Raw genomic sequence first — 18,614 nt, forward strand, 5'->3', positions numbered from 1 at the left:
CCCCTGAAGGAGACATGGCATGGAGGACAGAGGATGAAGTTCAATTCTCAGATTCACGTCTCTACCCTGTAGCACTGGGCTGCCATTTACGCAGGCTAGAAGATTGTGCCAAGGTGAGCTGTAAGGCTTAGACTCTCCAGAGAGTTTGTAAGAGTCCAAGACGAATTGATTATAATGGTTAAAATAGTATTCTCATATTGTTAAAATAAAGAGCTAATTAGGTTACAGATTATAATTAGTCTGAGCTGCAGACTTCCTGGTCCCTCTGCCAGAAGAGCATACATTAGTTCTTGCAGTCACCAGAGGCCTTGTCTACACTAGCACTGATTGTTAAGGGGTAAGTTTACTGTAGACAAGCCCTGTAGCTCCCACTGCTAAAATGGCTATGAACAGTGTTGGATGACAGAGTTCCCACCACTGCTACCCTTAGCAGCAGGAAATTATAGGGGGGAAAATTCAAGCATTGACACCCCAGGGGAAAGGGAGGGAAATGGGTGTTTGGTATTATATAACATGCAACTGTGAGTTTCCTCCCAAGGGACATGAAAAGTCTGAACAAAACTGAGTCACAACTGGGCAAGCATTAAAGACAATTCTCTCTAGACTAGAACCCCCCAAAAAACAGAATCATTTTGCACCTAAGCTCAGGTCAGTGTAGACCAGTGATACTCAGACTGAGGCTCTTGAGCCACAAGTGGCTCTTTAATGCGTCTCCTGTGGCTCTTTGCAGCCCATGATATTAAAACACTAAATTTAATTAACAGCCAATCAGGATGCTTTTACTATATAATTAACCAATTGTAGTTGATAACATAATACTCGGGCAGTCATTTTGCTGTGAAAATAATACATAAACTAAATATTTCTCCCGCCATACTGTTTAAATATGAACACACAGTACAACAGTAAATAGAACAATGAATTCACACTACTGTGGCTCTTTTGGGTAATGTTGCTCGCTAGTTTGGCTCCTGAACCACTGAGGTTTCAGTATCACTAGTATAGACCCTCTTCCCTTCACTTCCAGGGTCTTCTACCGCCTGGGTTTAACTCAGAGCTCCTGTCTGTCCCACAATGAACCTGCACTTGAGCCACACAAGTCATAGGAGCAGGGCCTTGAAGTTTAGGAGAATTTGCTTTTCACTACCTTTTTTTTTTTTTTTTTTACACTGAGTTTAAACTGCCAGAGGCAGCAACAGAAGCCACAGTCATGGGTGAATTCCACACAAACAAAGTTGCAGAGTGAAGCATTAAGAAGTTAGGAAATCCCAGAATTAAGGTACTCATTTGTTGACATTAATAGCATTTGCTACAACTAAAATCTGGGGAAATCATAACTAGAGGAAACACCATTATGTCAATACTGCAGGTGCCCTTAACATGACTCAATATGGACTAGAAGGACTATAGGTCTGATCTACTATGTCAGTCCCATGTTCCTACATTAGAATTAAAATAAAAGCATGCGAGAACCTCCCGGGGTTCTTTATATACCAAAAAAGCCAACACATTTTCCCCACTTTGCAGGACACATTTGAGATGGGAGACCATGCAGCCTAACTTCTACTAGGGTTCTGGCAAAGAGAAATTAACATTCAGCTGGGACGGTCTTCATGATGCAAGAAATGTTTTCCACCTAAGTTTAACAGATAATTAGCATTTAAATACAAATTCTACATTTCACACTTATACCGGATCTGTATTTAATGGACTCATTGTTTTAAACAGTCTGTATTTCAGTTCTCCAAGTTTAAACTTTTTAACACTGTTCCTTTGCTTAGCCTTACATAGGAAGTACCCATGTACATTTCAGATAGAGAAAGTTACAGCTGCTGGATAGCAGGGCAGTTAAAACATGAACATTGACGTTAAAGTTGTTTAGTTGTATGGGCTGCCCTCCCTCATCTCTAGGAGATCAAGGTACTCAGATTTTCCATAGAGTGGATCACATCTTAAAGGGCAGTTTGGTGCCCAACTCCCATTTGCATCTTTGAGAGTCTCCTGCAGACCAGCTCCCTCCCCATTTATAATTAGTAATGGGAGAGGGAGGGCAGCCAATCCATATAATCAAACATTCCTGTTGTGACTACAGCAGTTGCTTATGCAGGATACATAGGTCTTGTCTACACTCGGCAATCAGTGGCCAATTAACTGTGCAGCTGCACTAGGGCTGACCCTAAACATACACAAGATCAAGCCAGAGTTTGCACCAGCTGAGCCTGTCTTGCTCCTGTCCACACTTAGGCATCAACTACTGTACAGCTACACAAAGAGCTGACAGATTGCTAATGACGGCTATTCCCCGAAAACAGACAAGGCAGGGACATCAGTGGTCCAGTGGACAGGGCACTGAGTGGGATGCAGAAAACCTGGGTTCCATTCCCAGCTATGCCTCTAACCTGTAGTGTGACCTTAGGTAAGTCATGTCACATCTGAGTCTTCCCCTCATCTTTACTACTTGGCCTTTACATTTTTCATGGCAAGGACAGACCTCCCAACATGTCTGGTAAAGCACCCAGCACAATGGAGGTCATGTTCTTGGTTAAGACCTGTAGTACCTATTGTAACACAAATATGAGAAAGCTAAAGAGCTTCCTTTTATGTATTTTAGAAGTTCAAAGCAAGGAGGCAGCCCAGCAACGTGTGACCAGCCAGCTATCCACAGGTCACTGGTGGAGCACGGGCCACAGTTTGGGAACCCATATTTTGTGAGAACATCTAGGTAGGGGAATGCAGTTCTTTTAGCAGAAGAGGCAACGCACCTCCCCCTTTTTCTATCTACTTTAGCCACTGGATATAGCTCCGTAGAGAGTTTCAGGAAGGAGGGGGATTATATAGCTCAGGGCTTCTGTAATGGATTATGAAGCCTATTACATCTAGCTCATTACATGCTAAGCTTTCAACACCTATCAACTTTTGCTCACTGCCAATATCTGTTATAAGTGGCTCCCAATCCTGCTCTTAACAGACATGATCACATCGCTGAAGATGACCTCTATTTATTGCCACCCTATGGGGCAAAGGAACTCAGTTTTGTAGTTACAGACCTGGAGAAGAACACAGAAGTCACACACACTTGATTGTCTCCCCCTTCCTATGTAGTCTGTTTTTTTAAAATCATGGATTGTAAGCTCTTTGGGATGGACAGTGTCTGCTTGTATATGCGGCTAGTGCTTAATAAAGCTTACAGAGTAGGCCTGGAGACTGAACTTCCCTCTCATGGCCTGCCCCCTCTTGAAACAGGCTGGAGCACCTGGGTAATAGCCACATGGAGATCCTTGCATTGCCTATGGTGTGCCTCTGATTACAGCTAAAAGGAGTCAGGTCTCCAGGGTTGCATGTTAATAATATCATACACCCTAGAGGCTTTGTGTGTTCACAGAAGAGGAAGTTTAAAGGAGCGTAGTATCACAAAGGCCAACAGCCCAATCTCATCCTTCAGACATGATACATTGTGCCCTATCATTCTCACCTCATTCGGGCTAAAATCCAACTGAAGGAGCACAAGATGGGGCCTATGGTGAACACAGGTGATTCAGAGACAACTTTTATAAATTCCACCAACACTCCTAATACAGCTTCTCTGGTAAAAAAGGGTTTCTGTTTATACTAGTTGTTTTTAAGTGTTGCCCATGGCAGTTTAAAATTTAGACTAAATCTTCATATTGGAAGGGGAACTCTCCTTGTTACTTTTTCGTTTCCTCTTTCTTCAAGGCCAGATTAGAACAGCAGTAAGAGAGACTTCACTACATGATGTGTGAAAGTATACAAAGCTTATCTGAAAACCAAGGGAAGCCACAGAGCAATTGACTATCTTGCAGCTAAGAAAAGAACCAGAAGACCAGCTGTAGCTGCAAGAACAAGTACCGTATATACATGATCATAAGCCAGTTTGTTTATAAGTCAACCCCCCCCAAAATGGATAGGTAAAAATAGCAAAAACTATATGACCCTTTCATAAGCCGACCCTTTATTTCAGGGGTTGGCAAACTTTGGCTCCCGGCCCGTCAGGGTAAGCCACTGACGGGTCGGGACGTTTTGTTTACCTGGAGTGTTCACAGGCACAGAGCCCCTCAGCTCCCAGTGGCCGCGGTTCGCCGTTCCCAGCCAATGGGAGCTGCGGGAAGTGGCACCACTTCCTGCAGCTCCCATTGGCTGGGAACAGCGAACCACAGCCACAGGGAACTGAGGGGGTCCATGCCTGCAGATGCTCCAGGTAAACAAAATGACAATGTATTAGATATTCAATTCCATGATTTCACAGTGTTTAAAATCATCAAATTTTGGTGTAGACCTGTTGAAAAGCCGACCCCCGCTCTTTGATGCGTCACTTTTTTACCAAAAATATTCGGCTTATGAACGAGTATATACGGTACTAGGGAAACTGTGAGAAAAATATGTTTAAAGCCCCCATGTGGCTCATGAAAGCCAGTTTGCCGATTGCACACCTGGCAATGGAAAGTGGGTACTGATGATACAACATTTCTGAGATTGAATTCAATAAAACCTTTTGCAAGTTGATAACAAGCAAGTGGAGGGAGATGATCTTTCCTACCAAATGGCTAACCAATGCTCAGGTATGGCTCCAGGACCTCACAGCACTCTCAATGCACACAGTCACACGGAAGTTTCTCCAAGATATCTTTCCTAGTTCCTATTCTAGGGATCCATTTACTTCTGTTTTTCACTTTGAAAGTGGATTAAGCTAAAACTCAGATAAAAAGGCACTCATTCTGGAGAAAGAGTATCCATGTGTGGGGTCATACTAAAGTAACTGTTCTGGAATAATTATTCTGGAATGGCTATTTTGGTAAATTTCCAAGTGTACACAAGCCCTAAACCTAAAGGAGATTTTCAGTTTTCATTTTCATTGACTTCTGACACTATCCCTTATGAAGGCCACCCAAGAGCACAAAAACTCATCTCCAGGACTTTTCCTGAAGATCGTAGGTTATTCACGCACCGATATGTGAATATCACCCAAGGTCAATCTGTAGGGCCCATAGACTTGCAGTCATATCCCCCTTTATATGTGGCAGGAGCAGACCAATTCAGAGTTGTGAGGTAGTTCCACTCGGAGTGTTACTGATGGTGCTAGGGCCACCACATGTTCCCTCCTGGCTGCCTGCCTTGAAGCAAACTCCTCTGATGAGGCGTTATTGTGATCTCCAGTCGTTATGAAGGGTAGCTCAACAGCACAAGAGACACCCAAGATAATGAATTAAGCACAGGAATGGAGTTCTAATCCTAGGTCTGATACCATCTCAATAAATGCTCTAGTCAAGTCACTTAACCCTTGTGTTCCTCTCCCTCCTTTACTCTGCCTCAGAGGTGCTGGACCTAGGGGTGCTGGGGTTCTGCCACACTGCCTGGCTTGAAGTAGTAACAACCACCCAAATACATTGTTTCCAGCTTCAGTACCCCGCTATAAAAATTGTTCCAGCACCACTGCTCTGCCTACTTCATGGAGGTGTTGCATAGATTATAAAGACTAATATATCATTGCAAGTGTTAAAATTCACCAGAATGCAAACAAAATTCTAATGGCTGAGAGCTAGTGGATCCCAGATCTGAGAGCTCATTTGGAGAAATGTCCACTGAAATGCCTAAGTGTTTGGCAACACATGGAGCTCAACACAAAGTCATGCTTCACTTTTGCAGCAGGAGACTGAGTGAGCCGTTCCTGATGCCTTGTTTTTAAAATAAAGTAAGGGGTGCCGTAGATTTTCATATTACAGAGTCTTCCCAAAATCCCAGGACTGCCCCTTTGCATGCACCTATGATCATACTGAACAGTTCGGGGAGGGGGAAGGGAGTGGCCTGAGAAATTGTTTCACAGGTCCTCCTTAGAAGGACAGCTCTGTGAGAGAAGAACAAAACCAACCAACCAACCAACCAGCAGGAAGCAAGCAACAGCAGAATGATCAGAGCGGTCAATAGGCAGCCTTGGACAGTACTAGCACAGAAGGTCAATCAGTAGTCCTTGTACAGACCCACATACCAAGACACTGGCTACTTTAAGTGACACCTTAAAAGTACAGCACTACTCACCAACTAGTGAGAGCTCTTAGTGCCAGACTATGTACTTGAATACACAATTCCCATTTTAGTCAAAGCATGTTGCTTGTGTTGGGGGTCTAATTTGGCTCCAACGATCACTTCAACGCTACCCTCTCCTCTGAGAGTCTGTCCTTTCAGTCACTGCCCTGAGGCCATCTGTCCAAATAGTCTCTCTAGCCAATCTCCTTCTGGAAGTTACATGCCCCATTTTTATTTATGCCCTTGCACTTGTTTACCAGATAGACTCCTGTTTGCACAGGCTCCAACATGCCTAAACTCTGTAATTCAGATTCTAATCTTCCTTCACTTGGCTCTTGCTGCTGCTAACACTCTTCATGATACTGTTGGGTTGCTTTTTGGCCATCTTCCCAGTTTCTCTGGTTTGCAGAATTCTAATCTAGTTTGTCATTAGTTCCTGGAGGTACCTCAAGTTTTCTCAGCTGGTACCCAAGAGCAAACAAACTAAATGAAACTGACTCACCATATTAGCTAGATGTTAAGTTCCCTTCAGTGCTATCTCACTTCCATAATGAAGAAGATCTACTCCGCGCTTATGGTGAGTAGGAGCATATTACAGGGTGCCTCAATTTGACACCTCACTCCTTACATTCTCAGTTCAGTCTACCCTACAACATTTTGCTGGCATAGCTATGTCAGGCAGGAGTGTGGAAAAACCTCACCACACTTGACACAGCTGCGCTGGCACAACCCCCACTGTAGACAACTATGCTGACCTAAGTGCTTCTGTTGCAGCAGCAGAAGTTTTTCTGTTGGCATAGTAACATCTACGCTAGGGGGCTAAGCCAGTATAACTATACCAGCAATGCATTTGTAGTACAGACAAGGCTCAGTCTTGGGAGCTTGTCTGGCAGTTTCATTGCCTAGATCATCCCCAATGTTGATCTTACTGGTCTTCAAAACAACCTTTCCAAATTTTCAAAAGATGAGCCTTCTCCAGGAAGATGGAGGCAAACTGTGTCACCTCTTCAACTTGTGTTGAAGGCCTACGCAAAGTGAGCGCTTGAAGTACATGTAGATCCTTTATAGTGGATTTCATTCTCTCTTTCATGCTTTGATAAGCAGTGTGATAGGCCATCATCATAGCTTATTGTTCCAAAACCGCAGCCACGATCTGGTGTCATCACTTATTGTGAATAGTTCCTTGGGAGAACAGGATGTTGACAGAAGGCACCATAACAGGCAGTGTCCAAGTGTTTGCTTAGGCTCTCCACAATCACATTTGGGGTCATTTCTCAGCTTCCACCTCAGTCATATTGTCACCAGTCTTTACCAGCCCAGCTCCTGCCCCAATTTAGAATACACCAGTGTTTTCATTTAAGGTCAGTGCCTGGAAGGAATTGTTTTAAAGGAACCAGGTTCTGCAAGACCAGCAGCATTTTGCATCATTTTGTTATTCTACAGCCTTCCATTGTGGTATTTTGGGGAAGGGATTTTCAGGGGCAAAGCTCTTTCTGGACTTCAGCCTCTTGAGTGGTAGAATGTATCTGTGCAGTGTGTGTCTTGGATCATATACCTGTTTTTGTCTCTCCTTTTTACTGAAGACATTCCACCTCACTAATAGTGGTGCAACTGCTGCGAGGCAGTATAGTGACAGTGTGAGAGTCCATTTCAAAGTCCCTATGAAAAACCTACAGTATTGATAAAAAGTTCAGTATTAATTCTGTGTGCGTGGCTTGAGCATCACCATAGTGGCATGCTGTGTTCTGGAGTTGAACAACACAAGATGAGACTAGTTGCTCTGAGTGTTTTGGGGTCAGCTTTCAGTTTGTGTTGACCAGTTTCCTAGAGTTCACTTTCTTTTTCAACTTCATGTGCTCTTTGAATGTCAGAATTCGGTCTAATGCAACCCCAGTGTACACCGGATGTTCATAGTACTAAAGGGACTGTACTATCCCAGAGTGACTGGACTTTTTGCTTGGCCTGTCTGTTTTAGGTGGAAGGTATACACTTATGTCTTACTTGGGTTGGCAGTCAGGAACAACATGTGATAGTATTCTCCAAGTACACTCAGGAGGCCAGTTAGAATGCCTCAAAGTTCTCAAATCTTTTGACTGCATGGCAATGTAAAGGTCATCTGCATAAGTTAATTTTCACACACAGGGAATTCTGACTGTTTATTTCTGTAGACAATAAACAGCAAGGGTGATAGTACTGAACCTTAGGGCAATCCATTCCCCTGAGTATGCCATCTGCTTTTCTGACCATCTGTCTTGATGAAGTAACATCAATTCTTGAACAGAGAGCACATGACCTGGACCATTTTGCCATTTCTCAAAATTGCCAGTTTCAGTTCATAGTGTCATAAGCAGCCAACAGATAGCTTCAAAACCTGCAAAATGACAGGGGCTATCTTCAATGTATTGAGTTAGGTTTACAACTTAACCACAGAATGAATGTCTTGTGTGGAAACCAACTTGGTCATCAGTCAGCTGCCCTTCCACTATTATGCAATTATACCCATTTTCATCCAGTCATATGCTTGTAAGTTGAGCAGAGTAAGGATATTGGTCAGTAAGTCTTTGCAAGTTCAGTTCTATATGTGGTTTATGTGCAACCACTTTAGCTTGTCTCCACAGCCTGGGTATTTGCATTGTCTCCATGTTTGATAAATTAAAGGGGTGGGGGTAGCTCCCTTTTACGAACACCCAGCCAGCCAGCTATAAAATCCCTCTTAGTAGTTGTTCTCTACTTGCTTTATCTGTAAAAGGTTAAAAAGTCTCCCTGCATAGGTAAAAGGAAGTGAGTGGGCACCTGGCCAAAAGAGCCAATAGGAAGGCTAAAACTTTTTAAACGTGAAACAAGACTCCCCTTTTGTCTGTCTGTTGTTGCTCTCCGGAGAGAGGGGACAGACCAGCGATGCTGTAAGAAGTTTTGGGCCAGGTATGAAAAAAATCATCAGATCATACCTAGAAACTACTCATTTGAAAGCCCAGATATGTAAGTAGATCAGGGCATGTCTAGGAAGACACGATTAGGTTTATTTCTTTATGGCTTGTGGACTCCTCTGTGCTAACCCCAAATGCTTTTGTTTTGCTTGTAACCTTTAAGCTGGACCTCAAGAAACTATTTTTGATGCTTAATCCTTGTATTTGCTCTTTTAAAATCTAGCAATAGCCTGAGTTTCCAGATGTATTTTCTCTTTTTGTTTTAATAAAATTTACCTTTTCTAAGAACAGAATTGGATTTTTGTGTCCTAAGGGGTTTGTCCACATGTTGTTTAATCAGCTGGTTAGCAACAGCTGATTTCCTTTGTTTTTCTTTTTCAGCTCTTCCCCGGAGAGGGTGCGAAAGGGCTTGAGGGTACCCCAGAGGAAGGAAATCCCAAGTGCACCTTCCTGGGTTCTCAAAGGGGTTTTTGCACTTGGTTGGTGGCAGCGTCTACCCATCCAAGGTCAGAGAAAAGCTGTAATCTTGGGAGTTTAATACAAGCCTGGAGTGGCCAGTATTAATTTTTAGAATTCTTGTGGGCTCAGAGTGCCAGAGTATGGAATCAGCCTTGACACCATGCAAGAATTCAAGAAATCAAGTGGCCACTTCTTTGCTCTCATCCCAAAGTGTAGAAGTAGTTCAAATAGATACACCATTGCATCCAGCACCCTTTCCACACTTCAGGATTTTCATGGCTACTGCTAGCTCCGCAGTGTTGACCTGCACATTGAGGAATCTACAATCTCTCAAGTGACAGCAGAGTTCCTGCTTAGCCTGTTTTGTTTTGCACTTTGCTTTGTGGCCTGGTTTACCATTTAGGATGAGTTGGTGTGCAACTTGGTTGGGAGAGACTGTGACGATAGGCTTTGGTTGATGTCCATTAGGGTTAAGCTTGCAAATGGTGACCCATGCTTTTTGCTATTATGGCACATGCTTGTTGTTTCAATCAGCTCCCCCAGAGGTTGTGCCACTCCTTATTTCCCTGAACCTGATGGTTTCTTCACTGAAGGGATCCAAGTCAAACAGTTCTGAATCTCTCTTATATTGTTGGCTGGTTTGTTCTGAAAGTCCAGGCACATCTAGTGTCTGACATCTCCTGGAGATGGGCTTTTGGGCAATCTTCCACACTAGGGAGACAAGTTTGCCAGAGTGCTTGTGGGTTGGAGTATTATTACCGACAGATCAGCCTTTTGGAAGTTGAATCTCATCAGGTGCCTTGTTTTCCTGGATTATACTGCAGCCTCTATTGTCACTTACACTAGTCTGTGCTGCCATCTTGGGAACACCTCCCTTCTGAAGCTCCCTATATTTTCAGAGGTGACAAAAGCTATGTCGGAATGAGGGGTGCAATCCCTACATGAGCTTTGAAAGGTACATTTATCCTTGAAATTGTACAACAAGGTCTAGTTTGTTGCCTCCCACTTCATAACTTCTTCCCCATTGTAGTAGTATCCTCAGATGGTTGTGTGACTGGGGAAGTCGCCTATGACAAGGCACGATTTTTCTGACAGGGGAACGTCAGTTGGCCATGCAAATTGTTCACTAAGTGGTTTGCAAACAAACTACTGCTATTTGGTCAAGCTCAACCACAAGAGTTCCACTGTAGATTGATTTCAGAGTAACAGCCGTGTTAGTCTGTATTCGCAAAAAGAAAAGGAGTCCTTGTGGCACCTTAGAGACTAACCAATTTATTTGAGCATGAGCTTTCGTGAGCTACAGCTCACTTCATCAGATGCATACCGTGGAAACTGCAGCAGACTTTATATATACACAGAGAATATGAAACAATACCTCCTCCCACCCCACTGTCCTGCTGGTAATAGCTTATCTAAAGTGAGCAACAGGTTAGGCCATTTCCAGCACAAATCCAGGTTTTCTCACCCCCCACCCCCCACACAAATTCACTCTCCTGCTGGTGATAGCCCATCCAAAGTGACAACTCTTTACACAATGTGCATGATAATGAAGTTAGGCCATTTCCTGCACAAATCCAGGTTCTCTCACTCCCTCACCCCCCTCCAAACACCCACCCCCATACACACACAGACTCACTCTCCTGCTGGTAATAGCTCATCCAAACTGACCACTCTCCAAGTTTAAAACCAAGTTAAACCAGAACATCTGGGGGGGGGGGGGGGTAGGAAAAAACAAGAGGAAATAGGCTACCTTGCATAATGACTTAGCCACTCCCAGTCTCTATTTAAGCCTAAATTAATAGTATCCAATTTGCAAATGAATTCCAATTCAGCAGTTTCTCGCTGGAGTCTGGATTTGAAGTTTCTTTGTTTTAAGATAGCGACCTTCATGTCTGTGATTGCGTGACCAGAGAGATTGAAGTGTTCTCCGACTGGTTTATGAATGTTATAATTCTTGACATCTGATTTGTGTCCATTTATTCTTTTACGTAGAGACTGTCCAGTTTGACCAATGTACATGGCAGAGGGGCATTGCTGGCACATGATGGCATAAATCACATTGGTGGATGTGCAAGTGAACGAGCCTCTGATAGTGTGGCTGATGTTATTAGGCCCTGTGATGGTGTCCCCTGAATAGATATGTGGGCACAATTGGCAACGGGCTTTGTTGCAAGGATAAGTTCCTGGGTTAGTGGTTCTGTTGTGTGGTATGTGGTTGTTGGTGAGTATTTGCTTCAGGTTGCGGGGCTGTCTGTAGGCAAGGACTGGCCTGTCTCCCAAGATTTGTGAGAGTGTTGGGTCATCCTTTAGGATAGGTTGTAGATCCTTAATAATGCGTTGGAGGGGTTTTAGTTGGGGGCTGAAGGTGACGGCTAGTGGAGTTCTGTTACAGTGCACACAACTCTCCTGTGTATTAGGTTGAAAATTCTTCTATCCCATCCTCTTCATATGTACAAAAAAAAAAAACCCCTAAGAGGGCCACTATGCAATGCAATTAAACAATGGACAGGAGTTCGTCCTCTTCCAGAGTCATCACATTAAACAGAGCTACCAGCAGCTGCTGAACTTTGCAGCCAGATAAGTTTTATAGGCAAGAGCTCTGTTCAGATTTCCAAAACTGAATGCAGTCCTTTTGCTGAATCTCTCATGTTTTATATTTTAATTGTTTCGTTTGTCTGTGTTATTTGAGCTGGAAGAGACTCATTATCATTCATTTCCACCTGGATTTGCTCTCTTCTTCCCCCTCCCCCAGATTAATTGGTTTAATTAGCAAAGCATCTCATTCGACTGGCAAAGGGTCTTGTTCCAAAACAATGGTGACAAAAATAACCATTGTTTTACTCGAATTAAAGATGAACTGCAAAAAAAGTTTCAGCAGCAGCATGGTGTGAAAGCCCCCACCCCGCACTAATCAGTCTTCGAGGAGCATACAGCACGCACGCAAGCGCTAACCCGAATACACACATCATTTTAAATTCTCTAGAGTCACCCTAGCTAGCGTCTACTCAGCTACAACACCCCTTTGTAATGTCACAACTGATAATTATTGGTCTATAGACATAGGCCCATCACTAATTGGATAATTCCTTATAGGCATGATGCTAGAGCTGAACGCAAAGATATTTAAAACAAAACAGAAAATCCAACTGAAAATCCAAGCGGGGAAACTCAGGACAAGCAGCGTAGGCATTCTGAGTTCAGAGTAGAAGCAAGTGGGGCTTCTGAGGGTGGGCAACGCCAAGGAATGTTTGTATTTTGAGAGGAAGATGCATACAAGAAAGAGGGAGGAGTTGAGAATGAGGGCAAGAAAGATCTGTAGTAAAAGTCTGTCTCCACACTGCCACTTTCAGCGCTAAACTTTAGTCATTCAGGGGTGTGAAAAAATACATCCTTGAGCAACAAACGTTTAAGCGCTGAAAAGCGCCAGTGTAGACAGCTCCAGGCGATAAAGCTACCACCACTCGTTCAGGGTGGTTTTATTTATTTATCTTAATCACTGGGAGAGCGATTAAAAAAATTGCATGAGAAGCCCCACTGATAAAGCGTGTTTACATGGGCAGTGTAGACATCAACCTGTACCTGTTACTTTGGGTAAGAGCCAGAGGTAGACAACAAACAGGCACCAATGGAAATCGGGGAAGGATCTGCATGGGGATTGTGGGAGGATCTTGTTGAAAAAGTTGGTGCAGTCTTCCACAAAGAAAAAAAGAGGAGCTATGGCAGGTGAGTGGAGAGCGGTAAGGAGGGAGTCACCAGATAGTAAATAAACAGCTGGAATTGTGGGTGAGATCAACAGGAAGATTAAAGTTAGGAGAGGGAAAAATAGATGGGGAAGACAGGCTGTGTTAATAGCCACTCAGAGAAGGAGCAGAGTTAGTGCTCTTTGAGGCTCAGCTTTCCCATTTTGTGCACACAACAGTTTACAAAGTTTATTTAAAAGTTGTTTTTATAGTGTTTTAAAAGCTTTTAGAATAGAAAAACCCAGCACAGCTTCCAAGAACTGCACTAGATCAGTGATTCAGTGGGAGAGACACTACAGCAGAACTGGGAATTGTGACATCACAGACACTAAAAAGAGGTTCGTTTTGTGTGCAGAATACTCCACTTAGCCTGCTTTAAAGGTGAACTCAAAAGGAAAGTATCAAGGAAGCCCTTTATTTCAATAGTAAACTTCTATTATTGCTTCCAGACAACTCAAGATTCAGGCTCACCACCCAGTTATGAAATAAGATAAAGCATTCTACAGGAATGAGGTTTATATTTTTACAGAGCCAAGTTTTGGAGGAATGCCATGGAATATTTTTCAGGAATCTGCAAAACAGCATATTAACAAACATGAAAAGCCTGTTTTCAAAGAGTGTTTGAGTTACTAAAATAAATGACAAACAGTCACTTTTAGAGGAACATGCTAAATATAACTGCGGTTTGATGCTAGAGGCAGGGAAAGTAGTGAAGAGTCAAGTGTTTCTGCTGCAATGTGACTTTTCTGGAATGATAAAGTGGCAAACATTTGCCAAATCAGACATGATTCAGAGAGGAAGAAGCAACGGGTGGTACAGAGGGGTGGGGGGAGAGGAGAAAAGTTTTGGTCTCCGATGCAAATACATAGGTTCTGCAGTCGGAGTCTCATGCACAGTCAGCAGCAGTCCAATTAAGCCTATCAATTCCCGGAGTCAGAGCAACCTAACCTCATTCATTCGCACCCGTAAAGTGTGTTAAGGGCTGCAATGCAAGAACCCACATTTTAAATGCTAGTTTCACTCTCAGCTCTGTCAGAGCTCGAGCAGGACTCAGCAGGGCCTGTCTGCAGAGGATTCCCGAAGTCACCCTCTCCCTTGTGTCTCTCGCCAGCCACACTGGGGCTGGAGGACTGCTCCCCAAAACTCAGCCAGCCAGCCCGCCCGCTCACCGGCGCCAGCCAAAGGCACCCCGCGTCCTGGGCACAACAGGGGCACGGGGCTAGCCCCCTGAGCAGTCGCACGGCCGCGGCTAGCCAGGGGCAGGCGCTCTGCGGCCGGCTGGGGTAGGGGGTAGGCGCGGAGATCTGCTTACAGTCGGAACATCTGCTCCATGTCCTTGATCTGCCGCCGGCTGAACTCCTTGAATTCGGTGTAGGGGTTGAAGACCTTGGCCTGGCGGGGCCGTGCCGTGCCATCGTTGATGTCCTGCCTGCGGCTCAGCTTGGCGCCCAGCTCCGAGTCGGCGCTGGCGAGCATGGAGCTCCTGCTCTCCTCCTCCTCCTCCTCCTGGCCGGCCCCCCAGCCCGCCGCTGCCTCCTCCCCGCCGGGCGCAGGCTCCGGGCCGCTCTCTTCTAGCAGCAGCCGGCGCTGCAGCTTCTGGGCCAGCTCGTCAGTGGCCATGGCGAGGCGCGCTGGGGACAGGCGGGAGCCGCCCTGCGCTCACACGGCGAGTTCCGAGCCCGCGCCCCGCGGCCGCCCCTGAACTTTATTCCCAGGCTCCAGGAGCAGGGCGGGGCGGAGAGTTAAGGACGCGCCGGAAAGTTCCCTCGCGTGCCTGGCACTGGGGGCCCCAGAAACAGCCCCGAAGCCAGGCTCTCCGGACACGCCCCACTTACCCCTCTCCTAGTCGAGCCCCCCACTCCTAGCCCAACCCCTTCTATACCCAGCTCCACTACCTCACACACCCTGACCCAGCCCCGCCCCTCCCACCCCCAGCTCCACTACTTCACACACCCTGACCCAGCCCAGCTCACCCCACTCCTAGCCCAGCCCCTCCCACCCCCAGCTCCACTACCTCACACACCCTGACCCAGCCCAGCCCCTCCCACCCCCAGCTCCACTACTTCACACACCCTGACCCAGCCCAGCTCACCCCACTCCTAGCCCAGCCCCTCCCACCCCCAGCTCCACTACCTCACACACCCTGACCCAGCCCAGCTCACCCCCCTCCTAGCCCAGCCCCTCCCACCCCCAGCTCCACTACCTCACACACCCTGACCCAGCCCAGCTCACCCCACTCCTAGCCCAGCCCCTCCCACCCCCAGCTCCACTACCTCACACACCCTGACCCAGCCCAGCTCACCCCACTCCTAGCCCAGCCCCTCCCACCCCCAGTCCACCTCGCTCCCCTAATACCCTATCCCTTGCCCCACTCCCCCCACACCCAGCCCAGCCCACCTCGCTCCCCGCTCCTACCCAGCCCCCTAACCTCATTCCCCCTACACCCAGCCCTGTCCCAGTCCCCCTGCACATACTCTGCCCAGCTCTCCCACCCCACTCAGCCCCCACCCCCTGCTCAGCTCACCCCACTCTCCCCAAAACCAGCCTACCTCACACCTTGCCCTTCCCAGCTCTCCCACCCCACTTTCCCCCCACACACACCCAGTCTGCACCACACGCTGCCCAGCTCTCCCACCCCATTCCTCCCCCTGCCCTGCTCCAGTCCCCTCACACCCTGCCCTGCCCTCCTGCCCTAGTCCCCCTATCCTCCTCTCCCCACACCCTGCCCACCCCACTCCCCCACATCCATTTCAGATCAGCCTTCTCCACCCCACCCTGAGCGGACACTGCTGCGCAGGCCAGCACTGTGGGCAAGAGAGGGGTCAGCTCACCTCTGGAGGACCTTGATAAACGTACGGCAGCTGGCTCTGCTTTGAGCTGCGGGCACCTCCCAGCCCTGCTCTAGCATCAGCCCAGCCTATGCCTGGGGCTGCCCGCCATGAGGGAGCAGGCCCATTCCTCTGCAGGGCCCAGGATAGCACCTGTATGTGCCCCCTGCGCCCTGTCCTGGGTGCCTGCTGAATGGACTCTCCTTCCCATGCCAGACACGGCTCAGCGGCCTGCTCAGCATGAGGAATGTCATTTCCATGGAGCTGAGATGCTTACCCTGCCACGCCAGCATGAGGACACACAAGTGTAGGAAGCCATACCAGTCCAGCAGCTGGTTCCTCTTGCCATCTGGAAGCTCGCTACCCTAATCTGCTGCAGGCAGGTCAACTATCAGTACTGTGGTGAAGCAAATATTGCTGTGGTTTACCAACAGGTAGTAGACATAGCTAATATACCCAAAATAGAATCATAGATGTGTAGGACTGGAAGGGACCTCAACAGGTTATCTAGTCCAGTCCCCTGCACTAAAGGCAGGACTATTATCTAGACCATCCCTCACAGGTGTTTGTCTAACCCGTTCTTAAAAACCTCCAAAGACAGGGATTCCACAGCCTCTATGGGCAATTTGTTCCAGTGCTTAACTAGCCTGACAGGAAGTTTTTCCTGATGTCCAACCCTTTCTGTAGTTTAAGGCCACTGCTTGTCCTATTCTCAGAGGTTAAGGAGAACAATTTTTTACCCTTGTAATAACCTTTTATGTACTTTTATGTCCAGTTTGTTTTTCAATCTTCCCTCATGGTTCATGTGTTCTAGACATGTAATCATTTTTTTGCTGTCCTCTGGACTTTCTCCAATTTGTCCACATCTTTCCTGAAATGTGGTGCCTAGAATTGGACACAATACTCCAGCTGAGGCCTTATCAGCACATAGTAGAGCAGACGAATTACTTCTTGTGTCTTTCTTATAACACTCCTGCTAATACAGCCCAGAACATAGGTGCCTACTTGCCCCCTGCCCTGTGGGTGCTCAACCCCCCCGCCCACCCGTGCACCTCCCTCGCCCTGCCCCAGTTCCACCTCCTTCCCCCAAGTCCCCACCCGCACCCCGCCTCTTTAGCACCTCCTCCCACAAGCACGCCACATCCCTACTCCTCCCTACACCTCCCGGAAAGTCCTAAGCGCTGCCAAACAGCTGTTAGGCAGCGGGCGGGAAGTCCTGAGAGGAGGAGGAGTGGGGACTCCCTGCTTGGGGATGAGGGGGGGAGATCTTGGCTGCCAGTGGGTGTGGAGCACCTGCTAATTTTTCCCCGTGGGTGTTCCAGCCCCACAGCACCCACAGAGTCAGCACCTATGGCCCAGAATGATATTTGGTTTTTTTGCAACAGCGTTACACTGTTGACTCATATTTATGTTGTGATCCACAATAACCTCCAGATCCCTTTCCTCAGTACTCCTTCCTAGGCAATCATTTCCCATTTTGTATGTGTGCAATTGATTGTTTTTTCCTCAGTGGAGTACTTTTCATTTGTCCTTATTGAATTTCACCCTATGTACTTCAGACCATTTCTCCAGTTTGTCCAGCTCTTTTTGAATTTGAATTCTATCCTTCAAAGCACTTGTAACTTCTCCCAGCTTGGTATTGTCCTCAAACATAATGTACTCTCTATGCTATTATCTAAATCATTTATGAAGATATTGAACAGAACTGGACCCAAGACTGATCCCTGTGGGACCCGATTTGATATGCCCTTCCAGCCTGACTGTGAACTACTGATAACTACTCTCTGGGAATGTTTTTCCAACCAGTTATGCACCCACATTTTTCATAGCTCCATCTAGGCTGCATTTCCCTAGTTTGTTTATGAGGAGATCATGGGGGACAGTATCAAAAGCCTTACTAAAGTCAAGATATACCACATCTACCACAAGGCTTGTTACCCTGTCTAAGGAAGCTATTAGGTTGGTTTGACACAATTTGTTCTTGACAGACAAATCCATGTTGATTGTTACATATAACTTTATTATCTTCTAGGTGTTTGCAAATGTATTGATTATTTGCGCCATTATCTTTCTGGGTACTGAAGTTAAGTTGACTCGTTCGTAATTCCGCAGGTTATCCTTATTTCCCTCTTTATAGATTGGCACTATATTTGCCCTAGTAGATTAGCTGGATTTGAAAGAATAGTTTCCTGAATGGTGCTGAGTCATCAGTGGCACATGCACATATAGTGTGCCCACTACAAGGAGTGCATGATTGTCAAATGGAAAGGCTACTGCTCCATCGTTCTGCAGATCTTGGTCAGTATCACTGTTACTTTAGGGGTCTCCACTTAGTTTTTACAGTCCGGGCTTATAAAACCCAATCCTGATGGCAGAAGACTGTTTAGAGACACTGAGCCATTACAGGATGGTGGAAGAATGTACAGTAGAACCTGAGATACCTTGGTAATGGGGGTTGTTCTTAACTCTAACACTTAACAAAACGTTGTTTTTTTCAAAAGTTTACAATTGAACATTGCCTTATACAGCTTTGAAACTTTACTATGCAGAAGAAAAATGTTGATTTCCCTTTTTTTAGTAGTTTACATTTATCACAGTACTATACTGCATTTGCTTTTTTT

General features: G+C 46.1%; 1 protein-coding gene across 1 annotated transcript in view; it reads right to left on the minus strand.

The window, feature by feature from the left end:
* EFHD1 (EF-hand domain family member D1) overlaps positions 1-14,785 on the minus strand; it is a 37,519-nt gene extending 22,734 nt beyond the window's left edge. Inside the window, exon 1 of the mRNA XM_077826407.1 lies at positions 14,478-14,785. Coding sequence (XP_077682533.1) covers positions 14,478-14,785 — 308 coding nt within the window. The remainder of the gene's footprint in view (positions 1-14,477) is intronic.
* Between the last annotated feature and the right edge of the window lie 3,829 nt (positions 14,786-18,614).

The sequence above is a fragment of the Eretmochelys imbricata genome, chromosome 9, assembly GCF_965152235.1.
Source record: "Eretmochelys imbricata isolate rEreImb1 chromosome 9, rEreImb1.hap1, whole genome shotgun sequence".
In the NCBI taxonomy this organism is placed as follows: Eukaryota; Metazoa; Chordata; order Testudines; family Cheloniidae; genus Eretmochelys; species Eretmochelys imbricata.